Source organism: Anomaloglossus baeobatrachus, chromosome 5 (assembly GCF_048569485.1).
Source record: "Anomaloglossus baeobatrachus isolate aAnoBae1 chromosome 5, aAnoBae1.hap1, whole genome shotgun sequence".
NCBI lineage: Eukaryota > Metazoa > Chordata > Amphibia > Anura > Aromobatidae > Anomaloglossus > Anomaloglossus baeobatrachus.
The window spans coordinates 572,496,479-572,520,836 of NC_134357.1; the positions used below are offsets into that span (position 1 = coordinate 572,496,479).

The window sequence follows — 24,358 nt, forward strand, 5'->3', positions numbered from 1 at the left end:
GGAGACAGAAGGAAAATAGATACAAAAAGGAAAAACACTTCAACCTCTTCCAATGCAGCTAAACACCACAGCTGCAATAGTCACAGCTCCTAAGTTTCTTAAAGAGACAAGCTCCTTCCAAAGAGGTCAGCATAAAATGAGAATCTATAACAGCATCAGATGGTAAGATACATGACTTTTTATAATGAAGGGGGAGGTCACAAAAGAGATGCATCTGAGATTAAGCTACAAAGAACAGACAGATTAGAAAGAGTCCTTAACCCCTACAGCACTAAAAGAAAGTAGTGTCACTCAAATTAAGTTGTAGACCTGTGAACAATAAGGTGCTGTGACCTTCTGATCCCAGACTCACCAGAGGTCTCCTCAGAGAGGGACACACTCATGACACATTATCCATAAATTCATTCATAGTCAAGTACATTTTTTCTTGTTCCGTATTGGAAATCTTCTCATATCCTTCTTATTGGTTCTCCTTCTTCCTCTTTATTTTCTGAATTCCAGAATTCTCTGAATGACTATTAGAATGAACATTTTCTCTTTAACCCCTTAATGACGGAGCTAATTTTCACCTTAAAGAAGTTGTCCAGTTACCAAAACTGATTTTTTTTTTCTGATAAATCTTGCTATTATGTGCCTCTCAACACATCTATCACGTTATTTTACCAATATTACATTTTATCATGCTCTAGCATAACATCTTCATTTCTGGCTCCAGCTCTGATGGAGTTAATCTCTCTCTTGACTTCCTGGGTTCAGTTACTACAACTTCCATAATCCTTTGCAGTAACTAGCAATCTATCTCACACCCACTCTGATCTCCATCCAAACTGTTCCCTCCCCCTCAGATCTCCACCACAACAGTTCCCTCCCCTCCTTCCTGTGTGCACTGCCTAATCATGGTAATAGAGCTTTTATCATTGCTCCACTCTGTGACTTCTGCTGCATAGTACCAACTGTATACACTCTCACCTGCACAACAAGTCACAGAGTGGAGACAGATAGTGACATATAGCATCCGGTCACCTGCACAAGTCCCAGAGTGGAGACAGTTAGTGACATATAGCACACTATGTGTCAGAGCAGAGCATGTCACTGTCTCCACTCTGGGACTTGTTGTGCAGGTGACAGAGTGGAGCAGATTGGTCCCATGCAGCGTCCGGTCACCTGTGCTGCTGGTAGGATTATATGATCACACTGCCGACACCGCCCGCTCTCCTGACAGCTGAGCACAGCGGGCGGGTGGACAGTGTGATCACATACTTGCGTGACAGGGGGGATTTCAGCGGAGGAAACCCCCCTGTACTCCACACTGGAGCCCGTACCTCCCACAGCTGATCGATGGTAAGCAGCGCGCTCTGCCTTCACCGCTCCACACTGTCGTCCTCCGGATCCTCCCCTCGATGCTGGGCTGTGACATGCGGTAGTCACCGCCCACAGCCCAGTCAATCAGTGTGAGTGGCGCCGGCATCCTCTGACGTAAGCGTCAAGATTGAGAGCCCGGAAATGCCGGGACGTCAAAGGATGCTGGCGGCCACAGCTCCAGGGGGTCATGTGACAGGCACTGAGCGTGCAGGATAGCGCCGCTCAGTGCCAGAACTGGAAATACAAGACAATGGAGAAGATGCATATAATGGTAAGTGATTCTCATTGGGAAAATAAAAAAAATGGATGAACCACCCCTTTAATGACCAGACCAAATTTTGCAATTCTGACCAGTGTCACTTCATGAGGTTATAACTCTGAAACGCTTCAACGGATCCTGGTGATTCTGAGATTGTTTTTTCATCACATATTGGACTTCATATTAGTACCTCATTTTGGACAATATTTTTTGTGTTTATTTATAAAAAAAATTTGAATTTTGGCAAAAATTTTGAAAAATTAGCAATTTTCAACTTTTTAATTTTTATACCGTTAAACCAGAGAGTTCTGTGACACAAAATAGTTAATAAATAACATTTCCCACTTGTCTACTTTACATCAGCATGATTTTGGAAACAACATTTTTTTTTGTTAGGAAGTTAGAAGAGTTCAATGTTTATCAGCAATTTCTTATTTTTACATCAAAATTTAAAAAAACATTTTTTTAGGGACCACATCACATTTGGAGTGACTTTGAGAGACATAGGTGACAGAAAATACCCAAAAGTGACACCATTCTAAAAACTGCACCCCCCAAATTATTAAAAACCACATCCAAGAAGTTTATTAACCCTTCAGGTGCTTCACAGGAACTAAAGCAATGTGGAATGAAAAAAAGCAAAAAATAAAATTTTATCTAAAAATGTTGCTCTACCTTAAATGTATTCACTTTTAGAAGAAATAAATCAACCAACTGGACAACAAAACTTGTTACCCATTTTCTTATGAATGCGCTGATACCCTATATGTGGTCAGAAACCTCTCTTTGGACAAATGGGAGGGCCCAGAACAGAAGGAGCAATATTTGAATTTTGGAAAGCAAATTTGGCTGAAACAGATTGCGGGCACCATGTTGCATTTGCAGGTCCGCTAAGGAACCTAAAGAGCAGAAACCCCTTGCAAGTGATGCCATTTTGGAAACTAGACCTTTCATGGCTTCTATCTACGGGTATAGTCAGCATTTTGGACCCACAGGTACTTCACAGATTTTGATAACATTACGTTGTCATATTGAAAATTTTCATTTTTTTCTCAAAAATGTTTTAGCATCAATTTTCTCACTTTTTCAAGAGGTAATTCCAAAAATTGGACCCCAACATTTGTTACTCATTTCCTTATAAGCGTGATTATACCTCACATGTGGTCAGAAACCTTTGTTTGGACAATTGGGAGGGCTTGGAATGGAAGGAGCAATATTTGAATTTTGGAAAGGAAGTTTGGCTGAAAAAGATTGCGGGCACCATGTCGCATTTGTAGGGCCCCTAAGGTATGTAAATAGCAGAAACCCCCCACAAGTGACCCTATTTTGGAAACTAGGCCACTCAAGGAATTTATCTAGATGTTTGGTGAGTACCCTGAACCCCCAGGTGCTTCACAGAATTTTATAACATTGAACCATGAAAATAAAAAAATAACATTTTAATCACAAAATTGTTACTTCAACCAGGTAGCTTTTTTTCTCACAAGGATAACAGGAAAAAAAAATCACCATAAAATTTATTGTGCAATCTCTCTTGAGTTTGGCGATACCTTATATGTGGTGGAAATCAACTGTTTGGGCACACGGCAGGGCTCAGAAGGGAAGGAGTGCCATTTGACTGCAAAATTGGCTGGAATCAATACTGGATGCCATGTTGCGTTTGGAGAGCCCCTCAGGTGCCTAAACAGTGAAGCTTCCGAACATGTGGCAACATTTTGGAAAATAGACCCCTCAAGGAATTTATCTAGATGTTTGGTGAGTACCCTGAACCCCAAGGTGCTTTACAGAATGTTATAACAATGAAAATAAAAAAAGAAAAAAATTACCACAAAGTTGTTACTTCAACCAGATAGCTTTTTTTTCCACAAAGGTAACAGGAAAAAATGCACCATAAAATTTATTGTGCAATTTTTCCTGAGTACACTGATATCTCATATGTGGTGAAAATTAACTGTTTGGGTGCATGGCAGGGCTCGGAAGGAAAGGAGCGCCATTTGACTGCAAAATTGGCAGGAATCATTAGCAAACACCATGTTGCGTTTGGAGACCCTGTGAGGTGCCTAAACAGTGGAGTTCCCCCACAAGTAGCCCCATTCTGGAAACTAGACCCCTCAAGGATTTTATCTAGGGGTATAGTGTGCATTTTGAACCCATAGGTACTTCATAGAATTTGAAAACCTTAGGTAGTCATATGGAAAAGGTTAATTTTTTTCAGAAAAATGTTGCTTTAGCACCAAATTCCTCCTTTTTTCAAGAGGAAATACCAAAAAATGGACCACACAGTTTGTTATCCAATTTGTTGCGAGCGCAGTGATACCCAATATGTGGCAAGAAAACCTTTGTTTGGACAAACAGTAGGGCTCGGAATGAAAGGAGCATGATTTGAATTTTGTAAAAGTTGAAATAAACTGTAGGCACCATGTCGCATTTTTTATATGATGCATGTCATTTTCAGATCGTGCTGGCTCCCCTCTCTCACCATGTCACATTTGCAGAGCCCCTAGGGCACCTATACAGCAGAAAACCCCACAAGTGACCCCATTTTGGAAACTATACCCTTCAAGCACTTTATTCAAGGGTATAGTGAGAATTTTGAATCTACAGGTACTTCACAAAAATGTTGCTGTAGCACCAAATTTCTCACTTTTAGGCTACCTGCCCACAATCCGGTGACACTGTGTGTAGGATGCAGTGCCAGCCCTCCTGCGGAGAAGTATGTGCTGTCCACGGGAGAACGCAGCTGCCTGTGCATATAATCCGGGTTCGGGCCGCTGCGGACTTTATTCTCCCTCCAAAGAACACTTTAGTCTCTGCAGCATAAATTGACATCCTGCTGCTCAGTTTATGCTGCAGAGAAAAGAAGTGACGTGGGTAGGAGATTTCTAAAAATCCTTCCTCTGTGCTTGTACTGCATAACGCAGTGTTATGGACGTAGTGAAAACACTGCATCCAAAACGCTGCAAATTCTGACTGTGGGCACACAGCCTAAAGAGCTAGGATGGATGGATGGATAGATGTCTAACGCATATATAATGTCCTAACACCTTGCATATTCTAAGCTGGTGCCTGTTAGTGACTTTCATTGTATTGTGCCTTGTATTTAGCTCAAATATAAATAAATAATTAAGATAATTAAAAAGAAAACGACGTGGGGTCCCCCCAATTTTTGATAGCCAGCTAGGGTAAAGCAGACGGTTGCAGCCTGTAGACCACAGCTGTCAGCTTCACCTTGGCTGGTGATCCAATTTGGAGGTCACCCCAGGCTGTTTTTTTTATAATTATTTAGAAATAATTAAAAAAAAATGGGGGGTCCCCCTCAAATTGGATTACCAGCCAAGGTAAAGCAGACAGCTGTGGTCTGGTATTATCAGGGTTGGAAGGGCCATGGTTATTTGGCCTTTCCCAGCCTAAAAATTGAAGGCCGCAGCAGCCCCAGAAGTGGTGCATCCATTAGGTGTGCCAATCCTGGTGCTTCGCCTCGGCTCATCCTGGTGCGGTGGCAAACAGGATAATATATGGGGTTGATACCAGCTGTAATGTTACCTGGCATCAAACCCAGAGGTTTGTGATGTCACGGCATCTAAACAGATACCCGACATCACAAACCCAGTCAGTAATAGAAAAAAATAAAGACAACAAAAAACTTATTTGAAAAAATTCTCCACAAGACATTCCCTCTTTCACCAATTTATTGAAAATAAAAAAATTCAGGTCCGCTGTAATCCATTTTGGAGGTCCCACGATGACTCTGGTCCTTCTAGAATATGGGGGGCATGCTCAGGGAACATATCCCCCATTTTCTGGAAGAGTAAGCTCTTTATGTCAGCAGTGTGGGTGCAGAGATCTGACAACACTGCACTCACACTGCCCCGGTCCAACCTAGGACAGAGTGACCTGCAGTACATCATTCGAGAATATGAGGGGCACGCTCAGAGAACATACCCCCATTTTCTAGAACAGCAGGTCGGTATCGGGGAAGACCGGGGGCTGATAGGGGGTGACGGCGGGTGACCTGGCAGGGCCTGGGGACGACTTTTGTGTCACATGTGGCAGAAATGAGAGGAGTTTGAAGGCGGCCGGCGCGCTGCTGTGCGTCGCCATCTTGCATGCTCCGGAGAGAGGGCTCTGGAGAACCGGACCAGACCATAGAGCTCCGGTGTACCGGAGGAGGACTCAGCGGGAGGACATTTCCCTCCAATCTGAATGCTTGATAATTTGAGATCAGAGGGAAATTAATGCAGAGCCGGCGGCGGCGATAGTTTTCGGTGCGCTTTGGCGCCATTTTGAATGTTACGGAGGGCGGGTGGTTGTGGGGGGCTTCTCCAGTACCGGGGGCCTTGGGGCACTAGGGGTTTATATTTCTTTCTTATCTGGCATGTTTGATCACGTCAGATGAAAAAGAAATCAGTTTTACCTTCCATTTCTTTTTTTTTATGTGATCGTCGGTATACGGTGTATACCGACGATCACATTATCAGGGTCCAAAAAAACACCCCGATTCATAATCTGGGGGGTTTCAGCTGAAACCCTAGAGATTTTTGGTCGCTGGGGGGCGCTACAGGATTTTTTCGGCCTGACATCTTAAAGCGGCGGAACAGAATAAGTACCCTGTTTTTCCGACGCTTTAAAGGGAACCAAACATCAGGATTTTCGTGTATAAGGTGCAGCCAGTGCAGTACTGGCACTATCAGGCACATTGTGTACATACCATTAGGGTGCAGCTCGGGTGTTTAGTCAGTGAAATCCAACTTTACATAGTTTGAAATTTCGTGCACTTTTTGATTGACGTGTGCACCTCTCTCCTAATGTCCGGGCGGGTTATGCACGTGTTCCCCGCCCCCCCACCAGCCTCTTCCTCCCTCTCTCCTGATGTCCGGGCGGGTTATGCACGTGTTCCCCGCCCCCCTGCGCCGCCTGTTCCTCCCTCCCTCCCTCTGGCTGTATGTAAATTTCTAATCTTCAGAAACATGGCGCCGGAGTGGGCCTCTGCGCATAGCGCTTATCTCCGGCGCCATGTTTCTGAAGCCCGCATTACACAGCTTGGTGTCTGAGAGGGCGGCGCATGCGCCCTTGCTCCTTCAGATCCTGTGGTGACCGCGGGAGCGCGCGCGATCACAACAGGACTGCAGAACAGCTGATCGGAGGACGCGATCAGCTGTAGCTACGATGACGTGCCGCCTCAGGACACCGGGGGTCAGGTGAGGTGAGTTCACAATGGACTCACGTGACCCCGTGACAGAAAGCGAAGGAGTAAGGTGTTCAATTGCCACACCAATAGATCACTTATGCAGATGTTCAGATCTTTTCCCGCCAGTTTTTTTTTTTTTTTCTTTTGAGGGATGGTCTGATGACGTCATTGTGACTATATATTGTATGTATCGTCCTACGGGGACAGATTTGATGTTATTTCTATTCTTGGTAGTCCTGAAGAAGGGGGCAGATGCTCCGGAAACGCGTCGACCTGTATGACAATAAAGTGACATTGATCTGAACATCTGCATAAGTGATCTATTGGCGCGGCAATTGAACACCTTTCTCCTTCGCTTTCTGTTATCTGCCGTTTGGGTGGCTGCAGCCTTGGATCGACATTTCATGCGTTTATAGTAGTTGTGACTCTCACAACTGCAATTGGTGAGTATATTGACTCCCCCCTTCCTACCCCACACATATTGGGGTAAGACCCTATTTGCGCTTGTTTTTCCACAGCCTTTCTTCTTATGACCCCGTGACGGCAGTGCTGCGAGACCCGGTCACGGTAGTGATATTGGGCGGCACTGTCTTCACGGGGTCAGGTGAATGAAATTACTAGCACCTGTGATGCCCCAGCAGGCACGCACACATTATACACACACACTGCTGTGTGTGCGCGCCCCTGCGTTGACCTGGGCTCACCTTCTGAGTTCCATGCCACTGCAGGAAATCACTCACAGCTGTGTGTGTGTGTGTGTGTGTGTGCGCGCGTGCGTTTGTGTGTGCACGCGTGTGTGTGTGTATAATGTGTGCGTGTGTGTATAATGTGTGCGTGTATGTGTATAATGTGTGTGCGTATAGTGCGTGTATAATGTGTGCGTGCGTGCATAATGTGTGAGTGCGTGTATAATGTGTGTATAATGTGTGTGTGTGTGTGTGTATAATGAATGTGTGTGTGCGTGTATAGTGTGTGTGTATAATGTGCATAATGTGCGTGCATGTGTGTGCGCGCGTATGTAATGTGTGTGCGCGTGTTTATAATGTGTGTGCGCGTGTGTATATAGTGTGTGTGTAGGTGTGTGTATAGTGTGTGTGTAGGTGTGTGTGTATAGTGTGTGTGTAGGTGTGTGTGTAGGTGTGTGTGTATAGTGTGTGTGTGTATATTGTGTAGGTGTGTATAGTGTGTGTGTATAGGGTGTGTATAGTGTGTGTGTAGGTGTATGTGTATAGTGTGTAGGTGTGTATAGTGTGTGTGTATATAGTGTGTGTAGGTGTGTGTGTATAGTGTGTGTGTGTAGGTGTGTGTAGGTGTGTGTGTATAGTGTGTGTGTAGGTGTGTGTGTATAGTGTGTGTGTATATTGTGTAGGTGTGTATAGTGTGTGTGTATAGTGTGTGTGTGTGTGTAGGTGTATGTGTATAGTGTGTAGGTGTGTATAGTGTGTGTGTATAGTGTGTGTGTATAGTGTGTAGGTGTGTAGGTGTGTGTGTGTGTGTATATTGTGTAGGTGTGTATAGTGTGTGTGTATAGTGTGTGTATAGTGTGTGTGTGTGTGTGTAGGTGTATGTGTATAGTGTGTAGGTGTGTATAGTGTGTGTGTGTATAGTGTGTGTAGGTGTGTGTGTATAGTGTGTGTAGGTGTGTGTGTATAGTGTGTGTATAGTGTGTGTGTAGGTGTGTGTGTATAGTGTGTGTGTGTGTAGGCATGTGTGTATAGTGTGTGTGTGTGTATAGTGTGTGTGTGTGTAGGTGTGTGTGTGTATAGTGTGTGTGTAGGTGTGTGTGTGTGTGTGTGTGTAGGTGTGTGTGTATAGTGTGTGTGTAGGTGTGTGTGTGTATAGTGTGTGTAGGTGTGTGTGTATAGTGTGTGTGTGTATATAGTGTGTGTGTGTGTGTATATAGTGTGGGTGTGTGTGTGTGTGTGTGTGTATGGTGTGTGTGTATAGGTGTGTGTAGGTGTGTGTGTATAGTGTGTGTGTGTGTGTGTGTGTGTGTGTGTGTGTGTGTAGTGTGTGTGCGTATAGCAGGGGTGAGGAACCTTTTTTCTGCCGGGGGCCATTTGGAAATTTCTACCAACCTTCGGGGGCCGCACAAAATTATTATTGATATTATTATCATCTTGAAAATTACCCTAATATATTTGGTCAAACAATTAACTCACTGTGGGGCTGGAGCTTGTACTCTTTGGTGCAGCTGTAATATTAGGCGATATTGATCTTTTTGCTTTTCACAACTGCTTTTCCAGGTTTGAGTTGGCTGGGACTGATGTATATACATCACAGGGGAGGGTTGGGAGGAATATAGATCACTGGGGAGGCTGGGGGCATAGACATCACTGGGGGGTACATACATCATTGATGGGGAGCAGAAACAAAGCTGGGGGGCAGAAACATTGCTGGGGAGGGCTGGGCGGAATATACATCACTAGGGAAGCAGCAGGGCATAGACGTCACTGGGGGTATATACACATCGCTGGGTTACACAGACATAGCTGGGGGGCACAAACATTGCTGGGGTTATATAAATAGCCAGGGGCAAACAGCCCTGGGGGATGCCGGAGGGACACAGACAGCCCTGGGGGCACAGAGAATGATGGGAGAGGCTGGAGGCACAGACAAATCAGGGGGACGCTGGGGGCACAGATGGCACAGAGTAGGATGGGAGAGGCTGAAAGCACAGACAGAACTGTGAGAGGCTCCGTGCACAGATATCACTGGGGAGACTGGGGGGGGGGGAAAGATCACTGGGGAGACTAGGGGGGCACAGATCACTGGGGAGACTAGGGGGGCACCGATCATTAGGGGGGCATAGATCACTGGGGAGACTGGGGGGGCACAGAACACTGGGGGGGCACAGATCACTGAGGAGACTGGGGGGCACAGGTCACTGGGGAGACTGGGGGGGAGGCACAGAACACTGGGGGGGTACAGATCACTGGGGAGACTGGGGGGGCACAGAACACTGGGGCGGGCACAGATCTCTGGGGAGACTGGGGGGCACAGGTCACTGGGGAGACTGGGGGAAGGCACAGAACACTGGGGGGGGCACAGATCACTGGGGAGACTGGGGGGGGCACAGAACACTGGGGGGCACAGATCACTGGGGAGACTGGGGGGCACAGATCACTGGGGGAGGCACAGATCACTGGGGAGCACAGATCACTGGGGAGACTGGGGGGCACAGATCACTGGGGAGACTGGGGGGCACAGATCACTGGGGGGGCACAGATCACTGGGGAGCACAGATAACTGGGGAGACTGGGGGGCACAGATCACTGGGGAAACTGGGGGGGCACAGAACACTGGGAGGGGGCACAGATCACTGGGGAGACACAGAACACTGGGGGGGCACAAATCACTGGGGAGACTGGGGGGGCACAGAACACTGGGGGGGCACAGAACACTGGGGGGCAAATTTTTAGGCCACGCCCCCTAACCACACCCATTTCACAGTCACGCCCATATCCACTCCCCATCCACACCTATTCAGCATGGACACGCAGGCAGCCGGCGGGCCTCCAGCATGGACACGCAGGCAGCCGGCGGGCCTCCAGCATGGACACGCAGGCAGCCGGCGGGCCTCCAGCACGGACACGCAGGCAGCCACAGTGAGGCGGCCGGTCGCCAGCACAGTGAGGCGGCCGGTCGCCTTCACAGACAGGCGGCCGGCCGCCCGCACAGACAGGCCGCGGGGGGCGCCCGCACAGACAGGCACCGGGGGCGCTCGCACAGACAGGCGGCGGGGGGCGCCCGCACAGACAGGCGGCGGGGGGCGCCCGCACAGACAGGCGGCGGGGGGTGCCCGCACAGACAGGCGGCCGGGGGCGCCCGCACAGACAGGCGGCAGGGGGCGCGGGCCGACCGCACAGAGAGGCGGCCGTCCGCCCGAACAGAGAGGCGGCCGGCCGCACGCACACAGAGAAGCGGCCGGCCGCCCGCACAATGAGGCGGCCGGCCGCACGCACAGACAGGCGGCCGGCCGCACGCACAGAGAGGCGGCCGTCCGCCCGCAGAGACAGGCGGCCGGCCGACCGCACAGAGAGGCGGCCATCCGCCCGCAGAGAGAGGCTCCGGCCGGGGGTGGGGAGGGGGAGGGAGGGAAATCAGCGCTGGGGAGATTCAGTTTACATACCAGCAGCAGCACAGCGCTCCTCTCTGTTATGCCACGTCTACTAGGATGGTAGGAGGGAAAAGCAGTGAGGCGGGGAGAGAGTGGGTGGGCGGAGCCCGGGAGACGGCCGTCCCGCCCGTGGCAACGGGACAAACAATGTAAAGCGTGAAAGTCCCGCTGTATCCGGGACGGTTGGGAGGTATGATACATAGGACCACATGGGCCCGTGTCTCCGGTACATGAAAAGAAAGGCACACACGTACCGGAGGCACGGATGTGTGTCGCAGGCCCTAAAAAACAGTTCTGTGCAATTCCCTGAGGCTTTTGGAGAAGTTAAATTATACATCAGCACTGCCCCCCCTTTTGTACAAAATGTTAGAGAAATGAGAAAAAACAACAAAAAAAACGGCAGTAACCAGCGTCAAAAGGAAAAATGACCACTCATAGATAAAACCACCATAGGAATGACCACTCATGGGAAAAACAGCTGTGTCAATCAATTAAGCTGACTCGCCATTGTTAAAAATATATCCCTTCAATATATTTTTCTTTATGTACGCGATGAAATATAAGAACCGATAGACTTCAAAAATGTAAAAATAAATAATGTATTTTATATTGAGTAAAAATGACAAAAATAGAACAGTTCATTAGTTACAGAAATGAAAAATAGTATTCTTCGTTAGCTTACGTGAAGGGTTCAATAATAGTCCATATCTTTACTAAATCAGTAGAAGTCTTCATTCATCTTTCCCTGGTTCCTGAATGGATAGGCAAGGATGATACACTGTAGGCCTGACAGCATGTGCTACCATGGTGGGTCTTCTATACATCCCACATGCTGCAGGTTGACTCTCCCGAGCAAGAGTGACCCCCCCCCCCCCTGAGAAGTGTCATGTTATATATGCAGCTGTTCAAAAGCATATAGGGAGATTTTACTGTACACATGATGTAAGCCTCCAATATAGACAGGACTGTCACATATATACTCAATATGTCCTATTATAATGGGTTTGATGGCTAGATGTATTAATAATATTTAATGTTTTTACAGTACACCTCGTACACACACGGCTCCGCTCCGTACACCTCTTACGCGGCTCCGCTCCATACACCTCGTACACACATGGCTCCGCTCCGTACACCTCGTACACACACGGCTCTGCTCCGTACACACACGGCTCCGCTCCGTACACCTCGTACACACACGGCTCTGCTCCGTACACACACGGCTCCGTTCCGTACACCTCGTACACACACGGCTCTGCTCCGTACACCTCGTACACACACGGCTCCGCTCCGTACACCTCGTACACACATGACTCCGCTCCGTACACCTCGTACACACACGGCTCTGCTACATCCACACTGTAAACCCCTCCTGACCCCACACATAAACTCCCCCTCATCCAGCACCATGACAACCAGCACAGCAGAGCCCTGCATACACTAAGGAGCTGATCATGTGACCCCTGACTCCTCCCCTCCATGTGACATCATCACAGGTCCTGTAAGCACAGAGCAGCCATATATCTAGTGTGCGGCTCTGCAGGTGGAGGTAGGTGCAGGGTGTCTATTATTTTGGGGTCATTATCATTATCATTAACCCCTTTATGTCCAGTTCCAGACCAGTTTACTCCGGTTCTTGATCAGGCACATTTTCATATTAGAAAGGGGAGGAGCCAGCACTGCTTGATCAGACATGTCAGATGGGAGATAAATCCCCTCCCCCGGTCCCCCGTCTGGCCAAAGTGCCCCCCATTCCCCCTCCTCATACTGATCATCTAAGATGGTGGTCGCACGCTGCATTCATCCTCCTCTTATTTCTGTCACATGTGACATGTGAGATGTGACAGAAACGTCCTCCTCAGGTCCAGCTAAGTCCCCCCCCTGTCACTCCCTGGTCCTCCCCCGGTCTCCTGATACCAGCTGCTGATCCGTCCTCGCGATCCCTACTCATCCTCAGAAAAATATATCGGCCGCATGCGCAGAGCGGTTCTAACCCCAGAGCTTGATCCCAGGTGACATTACACAGCAGGTATCAACCCCATTTATTACCCTGTTTGCCACCGCACCAGGGCAACAGGATGAGCCAGAGTGAAGTGCCAGGATTGGTACATCTAATGAATGAGCCACCGCTGGGACGGCTGCAGCCTGCTATTTTTAGGCTGGGAAGGGCCAAATAACCATGGCCCTTCCCACCCTGAGAATACCAGATGCCAACTGTCACCTTCACCTTGGCTGGTGATCCAATTTGGGGGGAACCCATGTTTTGTTTTGTTTAAAAATTTTAATTATTTATCAATAATTTAAAAAAAACAGCGTGGGGTGCCTCTGTTTTGGATCACCAGCCAAGGTGAAGCTACCAACTGTGATCTGCAGGCTTCAGCCATCTGCTTTACCCTAGCTGGCTATCAAAAATGGGGGGAACCCACGTAGGTTTTTTTTCAATTATTTATTTTTTGGCTAAATATAAGGTAAACATCCTTCACTGCCACATGAAAGTCACTAAAGGGTGTCAGCTTAGATTATGCTGGGGGGTGGGACATTATATATGTGTTTGTCCATCCATCCATCCATCCTAGCTTTTTAGGCTATGTGTCCACGATCAGTGTTTGCAGCGTTTTGGACACAGTCTTTTCGCTGCGTCCAAAATGCTGCGCTGTGCAGTACTAGCGCAATGGAAGGATTTTTGGAAATCTCCTGCCCACTGTGCTTGTTTTTTTCCTTAGCATAAAATGACCTGCAGCGCGGCTTCCTGAGCCTCAACATGTCAATTTATGCTGTGGAGACGAGAGTTTCGTCCAAAGAGAAAATATTAAGATAAAGTCCTCAGCAGCCTGAACCTGGATCGTGGGCCCGAAAGCTGCGTTCTCCAGTGGACAATACTCGCATCTCTGCACGAAAGCTGACATTGCGTCTAGACACCGTGTCGCTGGATCGTGGGCACATACCTAAAAGTGAGAAATTTGGCACTACAGCAACATTTTTGTGAAGTACCTGTGGTTTCAAAATGCTCACTATACCCCCGAATGAAATTCTTGAGGGTCTAGTTTTGAAAATGGGGTCACTTGTGGGGGTTTCTGCTGTATAGGTACCTTAGGGGTCCTGAAAATGTGACATGGTGCCCACAATTTTTTTCAATTTTTCAAAATTCACATGGTGCCCCTTCTGTTATGAGCCCTCCCGTTTGTCCAAACCGAGGTTTTTAGCCACATGTGGGGTATCACTGCGCTCATAAGAAATTGGATAACAAACTGTGGCGTCCACATTTTGGTGTTGCCGCTTGAAAAAGTGAGAAATTTGGTGCTAAAGCAACATTTTTGTGGAAAAAAAAGAAGAAACTTTTCAATATGACGACCTAAGTTTATTAAATTCTATAAAGTACCTGTGGGTTCAAAATGCTCAATATACCCCTGGATAAAATCCTTGAGGGGTCTAGTTTCCAAAATGTGATCACTTTTGATGGAGCTCCACTGTTTAGGCACCTCAGGAGCTCCAAACGCGACATGGCATTCGCTAATGAATCCAATTTACAGTCAAATGGCGCTCCTTCCCTTCCAAGCCCTGCCGTGCACCCAAACATTTGATTTCCAGCACATATGAGGTATCTGTGTACTCAGGAAAAACTGCACAATTAATTGTATGGTGCATTTTTTCCTGTTACCCTTGTGAAAAAAGAGCTTTGATATCACTTTGATGCCCATTTTGTGTTAGTTTGATACTTTTTTTTGCTGCTTTTAAGAGTATTCACATCAGGGCTCCGCACTATATTGTATTTTATTATTGTGATTTTTTTTAATGTTTGTTCTTAAACCTGTAAAAAAAAAACAAAAAATAAAAAGCTAAAAAAAAATAAACCAATTTCAGCCTCGAATAAGAAACTGGATGAATAAGTAACCAACTTCAGCATTGTGTCTGATGTCGAGCGATACCAGTTTGAAAATAAGGGAAATGTCTGTTATTACCACATATATACCCTGCACCCCCCCACTGACTGACAGCCGCTGAGCATTGGAACCTGCTGACAGTCAGTGTCGAGAGCGCGGTATACTGAGCGGTGACTAGAACTGCATCGGTGCCACCCCTATGACTGAAAGCTGGACGCCGTCTCAATATATGTCTATAATCACATTTACATATTTCTTAGCTATTTAGTAACACTTCTTATTTTGTATATATGGCTGTTTTTTACCTGGTCGGGGCTAATAACACAGATTTGTATTGACAGTGGTATTTTCCTATATGTCACAGATTTGTCAGGGGGCGGGGGTCAATTCAGTATTTATTTATATTTTTTTCTTACTTCCCTTGTGACTGGGGCTGATATAATGACTCAGCGGTGACAATATCCTCTGTATATGGGGGAGGAGGCACCATCAGCGCTTTCTACCCTGTTTCCTCGAAAAAGACGTACCCTGAAAATAAGCCCTAGTAGGATTTTTGAGGGCTTTTTTGACTATACTTAAAATATAAGCCGTACTCCAAAAATTCACCGTGGTTGTGGTTCCATAATGAATTGTCCAAACATCTAAAAAAGTTAAAGAATACAGCAGGACTTTTATCAAAGAAGGCATACACCCACAAAAGAAAGCAAATATCCCCCCCAAAAAATACTTGCACTCACCAGGCCCCAAACAATTACAGTTGGCAAGTACTGATGGTGGATGGGCTCTCACACAGAGATCTGTGTCACTGTCAGGTCTCTCACATTCCCGCTGCATTACACCAAAGCTGTGTATACAGTGACAGAGAAGGCAGAGGCAGTAATAAACTGTCTCTGCCTTATCTAGAGATGGTTGGATTTCCTCTCCGTTGCTACATGATTGTGTGTAGCTGCGCGGCTCTTTTATTTTTCCACCCACATTGCCATATAAAGGATAGTTGGTTTTTGTTTTGTTTTTTTTTTAAATGACTCATAGGTTTTAATTTTACCATAAAATTTACTGGAAATTAAGTAAAAATTCCAAGTGCGGTGAAATAGTGAAAAAAAAGTAATTCCACCATTGTTTTTACTCCATTCACGATGTGCTGAAAGTGACTGGTCAGTGTGATCCTCCAGGTCAGTGTGATTAGTTACAACGGCAATATCAGACATTTATTATTATCGAAGTGGTGACTAGAGATGAGCGGACCCGTGGACGTTCGGCTTCTGCTGGTCCAGCTGAACATTTCATAGTATCATAGTATCATAGTTTTTAAGGTTGAAGGGAGACTCTAAGTCCATCTAGTTCAACCCGTAGCCTAACATGTTGATCCAGAGGAAGGCAAAAAAACCCCAATGTGGCAAACAAGTTCCAATGGGGAAAACATTTCCTTCCTGACTCCACATCCGGCAATCAGACTAGTTCCCTGGATCAATACCCTGTCATAAAATCTAATATACATAACTGGTAATATTACATTTTTCAAGAAAGGCATCCAGGCTCTGATTAAATGTTAGTAGTGAATCACTCATTACAACATCATGCGGCAGAGAGTTCCATAGTCTCACTGCTCGTACAGTAAAGAATCCTCGTCTGTGATTATGATTAAACCTTCTTTCCTCAAGACGTAGCGGATGCCCCCATGTTCCAGTCGCAGGCCTAGGTGTAAAAAGATCTTTGGAAAGGTCTCTGTACTGTCCCCTCATATATTTATACATTGTGATTAGATCCCCCCTAAGCCTTCGTTTTTCCAGACTAAATAACCCCAAGTTTAATAACCTGTCTTCGTATTGCAGCCCACCCATTCCTCTAACAATCTTGGTCGCTCTTCTCTGCACCCTCTCCAGTTCAGCTATGTCTTTCTTATATATCGGTGACCAGAATTGTACACAGTATTCTAAGTGCGGTCGCACTAGTGACTTGTACAGAGGTAGAACTATATTTTTTTCATGAACACTTATACTTCTTTTAATACATCCCATTATTTTATTAGCCCTTGCAGCAGTTGCCTGACACTGTCCACTAAAGTGAAGTTTACCATCCACCCATACACCCAAGTCTTTTTCTGTGTCTGTTTTACCCAGTGTTCTACAATTAAGTACATAATCATAAATTTTATTTCCTATACCCAAGTGCATGACCTTACATTTATCTACATTAAACTTCAATTGCCACTTCTCAGCCCAATCCTCCAATTTACATAAATCTCCCTGTAATATAAAATTATCCTCCTCTGTATTGATTACCCTGCAGAGTTTAGTATCATCTGCAAATATTGAAATTCTACTCCGCATGCCCCCAACAAGGTCATTTATAAATATGTTGAAAAGAAGAGGGCCCAATACTGACCCCTGTGGTACCCCACTATGAACTGAGACCCAGCCCGAGTACGTACCATTAATAACCACCCTTTGTTTCCTATCACTGAGCCAGTTTTTAACGCAGTTACACATATTTTCCCCTATCCCCATTATTCTCATTTTATGTACCAACCTTTTGTGTGGCACCATATCAAAAGCTTTTGAAAAGTCCATATACACAACATCCACTGCATTTCCCTGGTCCAGGCTTGAACTTACCTCTTCATAGAAGCTGATCAAATTAGTTTGACAGGATCGATCCCTCATAAACCCATGTTGATACTCTGTCATAAGGTTATTTTTCTTGAGATACTCCAGTATAGCATCTCTCAAGAAACCCTCAAGGATTTTACCAACCGTAGAGGTTAAACTTACCGGCCTATAATTTCCAGGCTAAGTTTTTGTCCCCTTTTTGAATATTGGCACCACATTTGCTATGCGCTAGTCCTGCGGTACCGACCCTGTTATTAAGGAATCTGAGAAGATTAAAAATAATGGTCTATCTATCACAGAACTCAATTCCTGTAGTACTCTGGGGTGTATGACATCCGGGCCCAGAGATTTGTCAACCTTAGTGATTTCGAGGCGGCGGCATACTTCCTGCTGGGTTAAGCAGGTAATATTCAAGGGTGAATTTATGGTATCACTGGTCATGTCATCTGCCATGGCATTTTCTTGTATAAAAACCGTAGAAAAAAAGTCATTCAGCAGGTTGGCTTTACCCTCATCCCCTTCCACCATTTCACCAAGACTATTTTTAAGGGGGCCAACACTATCGCTTTTCAGTTTTTTACTGTTTATGTAGTTAAAGAATATTTTAGGATTATTTTTACTTTCTCTCGCAATGAGTCTCTCTGTCTCAAACTTAGCTAACTTAATTTGCTTTTTACATATTTTATTTAATTTTCTATAATTATATAATGCCTCATCACTAAGTACCCTCTTTAATTCTTTTAAGGCTTTCTGTTTTTCTTTTATTGCTTCCCTTACAGCTCTATTTAGCCATAGGGGTTTCCTCCTATTTCTAGCATGTTTGTTCCCATAGGGTATATTTTCTGCACAAGCCCTATTCAGGATGCTCATAAAAGTCTCCCATTTGCTTTGTGTACTTTTATTACTTAGTACATCATCCCAGTTTATTGCACTAAGATCATCTCTCAACCGTTTAAAATTTGCTTTCCTGAAGTTTAGTGTCCTTGTAGCCCCTCTACTATACATCTTACTAAAGAATACATGAAAACTTATTATTTTGTGATCACTATTCCCCAAGTAACCCCCAACTTGTATATTTGATATGCGGTCTGGCCTATTGGTTAGTACAAGGTCTAGTAGTGTTCCCCCTCTTGTGGGGTCCTGTACCATTTGTGAAAGGTAATTATCTTTCATTGTTATCAAAAATCTATTTCCTTTGCTGGATTTGTAAAGATCGGTTCTGAACTTGGACTTGACCTGAACTTTATTTGAAGTCACTGATTGGCAGTTCGGGTCTCCGCCCACATGCAGCCATAAGCAGATCACTTCCGGGGGAGGGCGGGTTTTTTCAGTTTTATTTTTTGGTGCACAATACATCTGATCACACAAGAGCGGTTTCCATACGTAAAGCCCCCGAACTCCAAACCTGAACTTTATTTTAGAAAGTCTGAGTTTGTATCGAACACTGAACTTCAGGTTCACTCATCTCTAGTAGTTAATAAAAATCAGACTTTTGAGAAAAAAAAAAAGAACAAAACAAAACATAAAAAAATCGGTTTGTGTCTCCATTTTCCGACATCGGAGTTGAGTAACGACTAAAGGCTACTTTACACACTGCGATATCGGTCCCGATATCGCTAGTGTGGGTACCCGCCCCCATCTGTTGCGCGACACGGGCATATCGCTGCCCGTGCCGCACAACATCGTCCAGAGCCGTCACACATACTTACCTGTCCGGCGACGTCGCTGTGACCGGCGAACCGCCTCCTTTCTAAGGGGGCGGTCCGTGCGGCGTCACAGCGACGTCACTGAACCGCCGCCCAATCGCAGCGGAGGGGTGGAGATGAGCGGGACGTAACATCCCGCCCACCTCCTTCCTTCCGCATAGCGGCCGGGAGGCAGGTAGGGAGACGTTCCTCGCTCCTGCGGCGTCACACGCAGCGATGTGTGATGCCGCAGGAACGAGGAACAACCTCGTTACTGCTGAAGTAACGATAATTGGGAATGGACCCCCGTGTCGCCGATTAGCGATTTTTCACTGTTTTGCAACGATGCAAAATCGCTAATCGATGTCACACGCAACGGCATCGCTAATGCGGCCGGATGTGCGTCACGAATTCCGTGACCCCAACGACTCCGCATTAGCGATGTCGTAGCGTGTAAAGCCCGCTTTATTCTTTGCTTGATGAACTGACATTTTCATTGATACCATTTTAGGTGCAACTTCATTTCATGTCGAAAATTTTTTTCTACTGCCCAAATGATATCGTCCCTTCATTATTATCTCGATTAATGTTACATATCGGCTCCTCTCCTTCCCATTCAGGTCCTTATAATATTGGATCCTCTCTGTGGTTTTATTCTATATAAGAGAATTCTCCTGATTGCCCCGTGAAGGATGAATATGGACAGGGACAAGATGGCGGAGAGGATATTACACCTCACCCTAGAGATCCTCTTCCGGCTTACTGGAGAGGTGAGAGATTCTGATGACGTCACATTACACCATTCTTATCTATGGGAATAACAGATGGACAGAACTGGAGAGGTGAGGACTCTGGAAATGTCTGGAGTGAGATTTATTACTGTCTCTCCATAACCAGGATTACACAGTAGTGAAGAAGACCTCTAGTGAGCGCTGTCAGGCCCCTGTGTCTGAGGGATGGGGAAGACCCTTGAGCCCAATCACGGGGCCTCCACCTCCGATACATGAGGACATCAATGACCAGAAGATCCTAGAACTCACCTACAAGATGGCTGAGCTACTGACTGGAGAGGTGACACTGCTGGGAATGAAGGGACATTATACAGTAACGCTATGAAGGGATCGGGGGTGACGGTATCATTGTATGTGTCAGGTTCCTATAAGGTGTCAGGACGTCACCGTCTATTTCTCTATGGAGGAGTGGGAGTATTTAGAAGGACACAAAGATCTGTACAAGGACGTCATGATGGAGGTTCCCCAGCCCCTCACATCACCAGGTGATAGACAGGACTAAATACACACGGCCTATAATTATCTGTATGTAAGGAATGAATTCAGTCCCTGTATGTGTCTCCTCCAGATCTATCCAGTAAGAGGACAACACCAGAGAGATGTCCCCGTCCTCTTCTCACACAGGACTGTAAACAAGAAGATCCCGATGTTCCTCAGGATCATCAGGTAGATGGAGAGAAGGTGCCATGAAATCTCCCTATGATATGTAGACGGCTGTGAAGGTCTTGTGCTCAGTCTTGTTTTATCCTCTCCGGGGCTGGTGGTGAAGGTCGTCGCTGGGATGGTGTCGCTCATCACAGGCGGAGTGGGGTTACCCCGGGGAGAATGATTGAGGACGGATGGGGGTGGTGATGGTCCCCGTTGGCGCCGCAGTGCTGGGCGCCGGAAAAGGAGAGGCAGAGACAGGGACTGCGGTTCCAGGTCTTTTACTCACTGGTAGTTCAGGCGCTGCCCCAGAATACCGTTCTCCGCCACGATGGACTCCAGCCGATACCTATTCCGTGGAAGGTCAGATCTGGTGTATGTCAGTCTATGAGCCCTTCCTCCTTTGTTGCACTAAGTATCGGATCCCCGTGGCGTGAATCACTTGGGAATCCTGGTGTCAGTAAAGTGTCCCATTCTGTATGCTGATAGCGCGGTTCCGATGTGGGACTGCTCCAAGACCTCAGCCCCGGATCCTATATGCTATTTGGCTGCAGACTCGGTGGGACAGGTCTGGTGACTCTTAATTACTCAGAAAAATACTTAGAAGTACAAAGGTATAAAGCTAAAGAAAACTTCTAAAATACAATACTTTATTAATAAGTTATAAAAGGGAAAACTCCCAACATTTAAAAATCACAATATTGTACAATAAACCAAAAAACGAAAAACAAAGGAGGGGCCAGGCCCTTAGATAGCCCTGGATCTCCCCCTTCCTTGCTGCAGAGGTCGGCACCCTACAGCCTGCGCAATTTGGCGCCCCCGCTCAACGAAGACTATCCCTCCGGGCCCTAATCTGACCCTAGCAATTTGGGAGGTGATAGTATACTAGAGGAAAAAATTCCAAATCGAACCAACAATTGATTTAAAGAATGCAAACCAAATACACTATGACCAATATAATTGAATTGGAAGCATAGTAGGGCACAATCACCCAACAAAGAATCACCCGTCAAAACCTGATGATTCCAACCAGAAACACCCAACGCGTTTCCCCTCATCTATTTGAGGTTCTTCAGGGGTGGATAAATTAGTAGTTAGTTCAAAAGTCATTTAAACATGAAAAATGCTGGTGGTCCCAAATAACACTGCAAGTGAGTAGACCCCCACTTTCCCCCACACACAGATATCAAATCCCAGCAGAACACCGTGTTACAATCAACACCTAAATGGCCCCAAAAAGGACCAAAAATAAGCTCCCACCAGGGTAACCAACTTCAGTCAGGGTGTCTATACGGATAGGGGGTAGACAACATTTGTTCAAAATAGCAGGTATTGACTACTTATCTTAAACCGCAGTGCACAGCAATAAAGGGACATTCTTCATAGGACTCCCTGGATGTGGAGTGAGTCCAAAACCCCACTACAGCAAGATATACGCTCCTCCATTCACCATCCTCCCGTCTAGAGGTGGCTAGAGTGTTTGAATGCAGATTAAGGGGGCAAGGAGCCACCCACATGAATAACAGCCCATTTATGGAAAAATCCCAAATACTCTCACCTGTGATGCAGCGAGATTAACCCTTTCCAGTCCGTTCCTAGAGAAACACGTGAGCATACATAATATGCGTGTCCATACACACACTTCCGTCTCTCCAAGTATCACGGTCATGTGATCGGGGGTTCCCCGATGACGAGGACCCGCGCATGCGCATACTCAATGAGCGATGACGCAGCCCGCACCTGCGCACTGTGTGCGTCCCAGGCTGAGACGCAAATAGGGAGGCGCTCGCAAGGAGGCAAACCCGGCCCACATCACGTGTCTCGGGCTGCCCCGATCACGTGAGCGGAGTTCCCCGATGACGCTACTCGCGCCTGCGCAGTATGCGCGTACCATGCCGAGACGCACTGAGGTCATTGACCTGAGGAAGGCGTCCCGCCGAAACGCGTAGTGGTATACATCTGCCATTCATCAGTGTGAACAAGCCGGTGTCTTTACTTGAGAAATGGATATATATTTTTAATCGAATTGATACAAATAAAGAAGCATTTTTATTTATCCCTTTGGAGTCCAGCTGGATCCTGTCCACTGTTTTGTTCTCTTACCCCTATCCCATGGGTCAGAAGGTCACCGCGCAAGCCAGCACTAGTTGGATCTGCTTTGCTTTCCACTTAGCTGTGCAGACTATACTTGTGCTGGCGCTGCTAGGGTTAAGCAGATCCTTGTGTCTTTCTTGGCTTACCATCCTGTGTTGTCTCAGCTGTTCTGATTTTTGCACCCCCTCCTGGTATAAGTTCTCACCACTTTACCTCGGTAGTTTCCAGTGATAACTTACTTTTCGATGGTGCTGGCATAGAGTTGTGAGCCATGGAAAGAGAAATTGTTTTGAATTTGATCCTGGAGATTGCTGCTTGGAAATTTTATTTGATGTCTTCCTATTGATCATCTCCCTTTTTATTAATTTCTCTTCCATCCCCCTTTTTTAATACTGTTGTTTGGGAATGCAGTTTCTTTTTCCTTTCTGTTGTTTTCCTTTTGTGTCATTATCATAAAGCAGAACTAGTGTTCCTCCTGCCCTGCTCACTAGACACGGTTGTGATTAGGGTAAGACACGTGATTACCGCACGGCGTGAAAGAACCTGTCTTGGGACATCGGGGAGCTTAGGGTTGCTCAGAGTAAGTGACAGGGTTATCCTTCCTGTTCTTCCCTAGAGGCAGTGGTTCCCACCCCATCTTTCTCATGATACACAGCCTCTTGGTGGAACACAACAACCAGGGACTGCCCTATATTGGTAACTGGTACCTACTGTCAGCAAAGTCCAACCTCAGAGGCTCTGGTGATGACTGAGTAGGCACTTAATCATGCCCCCCTGGGTAAGCCTGGTTCAGGGCGCAGTGAGCCTACGTCCCTTCTCCTCAACCTATTAGCATGACAGGTTTACATGTAATTCTTCAAATGACATGATTCAGATGAAACTCCAAAGGATCCATTCACTGTAATGAGGCAGCAGAGTTAGGGGTACTTTACACGCTGCGACATCGCTGCCGAAAAATCGTCGGGGTCACGTCGTTAGTGACGCACATCCGGCGCCGGTAGAGACATTGCAGCGTGTAATACAAATGAGCGACGATCAACGAGCACAAAAACGTGAAAAATCGTTGCTCTTTGACATGTCGTTCATTTCCATAATATCGGTGCTGCTGCAGGTACGATGTTGTTCCTCGTTCCTGCGGCACCACACATCGCTATCTGTGACGCCACTGGAATGACAAACATCTCCTACCTGCGTCCACCGGAAAAGGAGGAAGGAAGGAGGTGGGCGGGATGTTCCGGCCGCTAATCTCCTCCCCTCCTTTTCTATTGGGCAGCGGTTCAGTGACGCTGCTGTAACATCGCTGTGACGCTGAAAGAACCACCCCCTTAGAAAGGAGGCGGTTTGCCGGTCACAGCGACGTCGCAGAGCAGGTATGTGCGTATGACGCTGCCGTAGCGATAATGTTCGCTACGGCAGCTATCACCACATATCGCATGTGCGACGGGGGCAGGTGCTATCGCGCTCGACATCGCTAGCGATGTTGCAGCGTGTAAAGCCCACCTACAGTCATATGAAAAAGTTTGGGCACCCCTATTAATGTTAATCTTTTTTCTTTATAACAATTTGGGTTTTTGCAACAGCTATTTCAGTTTCATATATCTAACAACTGATGGACTGAGTAATATTTCTGGATTGAAATGAGGTTTATTGTACTAACAGAAAATGTGCAATCTGCATTTCAACTAAATTTGACAGGTGCATAAGTATGGGCACCTCAACATAAA

The 24,358-nt window shown here is 46.3% G+C and overlaps 3 protein-coding genes across 3 annotated transcripts in view; 2 read left to right on the plus strand and 1 right to left on the minus strand.

Annotated features, from left to right (window-relative positions):
- Positions 1 to 24,358, minus strand: part of LOC142312359 (uncharacterized) — a 336,375-nt gene that overhangs the window by 157,530 nt on the left and 154,487 nt on the right. The gene's annotated exons all lie outside the window — the stretch shown is intronic.
- LOC142312398 (uncharacterized) overlaps positions 1 to 24,358 on the plus strand; it is a 60,908-nt gene that overhangs the window by 21,887 nt on the left and 14,663 nt on the right. The gene's annotated exons all lie outside the window — the stretch shown is intronic.
- LOC142310589 (oocyte zinc finger protein XlCOF8.4-like) lies at positions 19,729 to 20,585 on the plus strand. The gene is made up of 3 exons (XM_075348108.1): positions 19,729 to 20,175; positions 20,257 to 20,380; positions 20,464 to 20,585. Exons 1-3 carry the CDS (start codon positions 20,152 to 20,154, stop codon positions 20,583 to 20,585), a joined length of 270 nt encoding a protein of 89 aa, XP_075204223.1. The 5' UTR covers positions 19,729 to 20,151.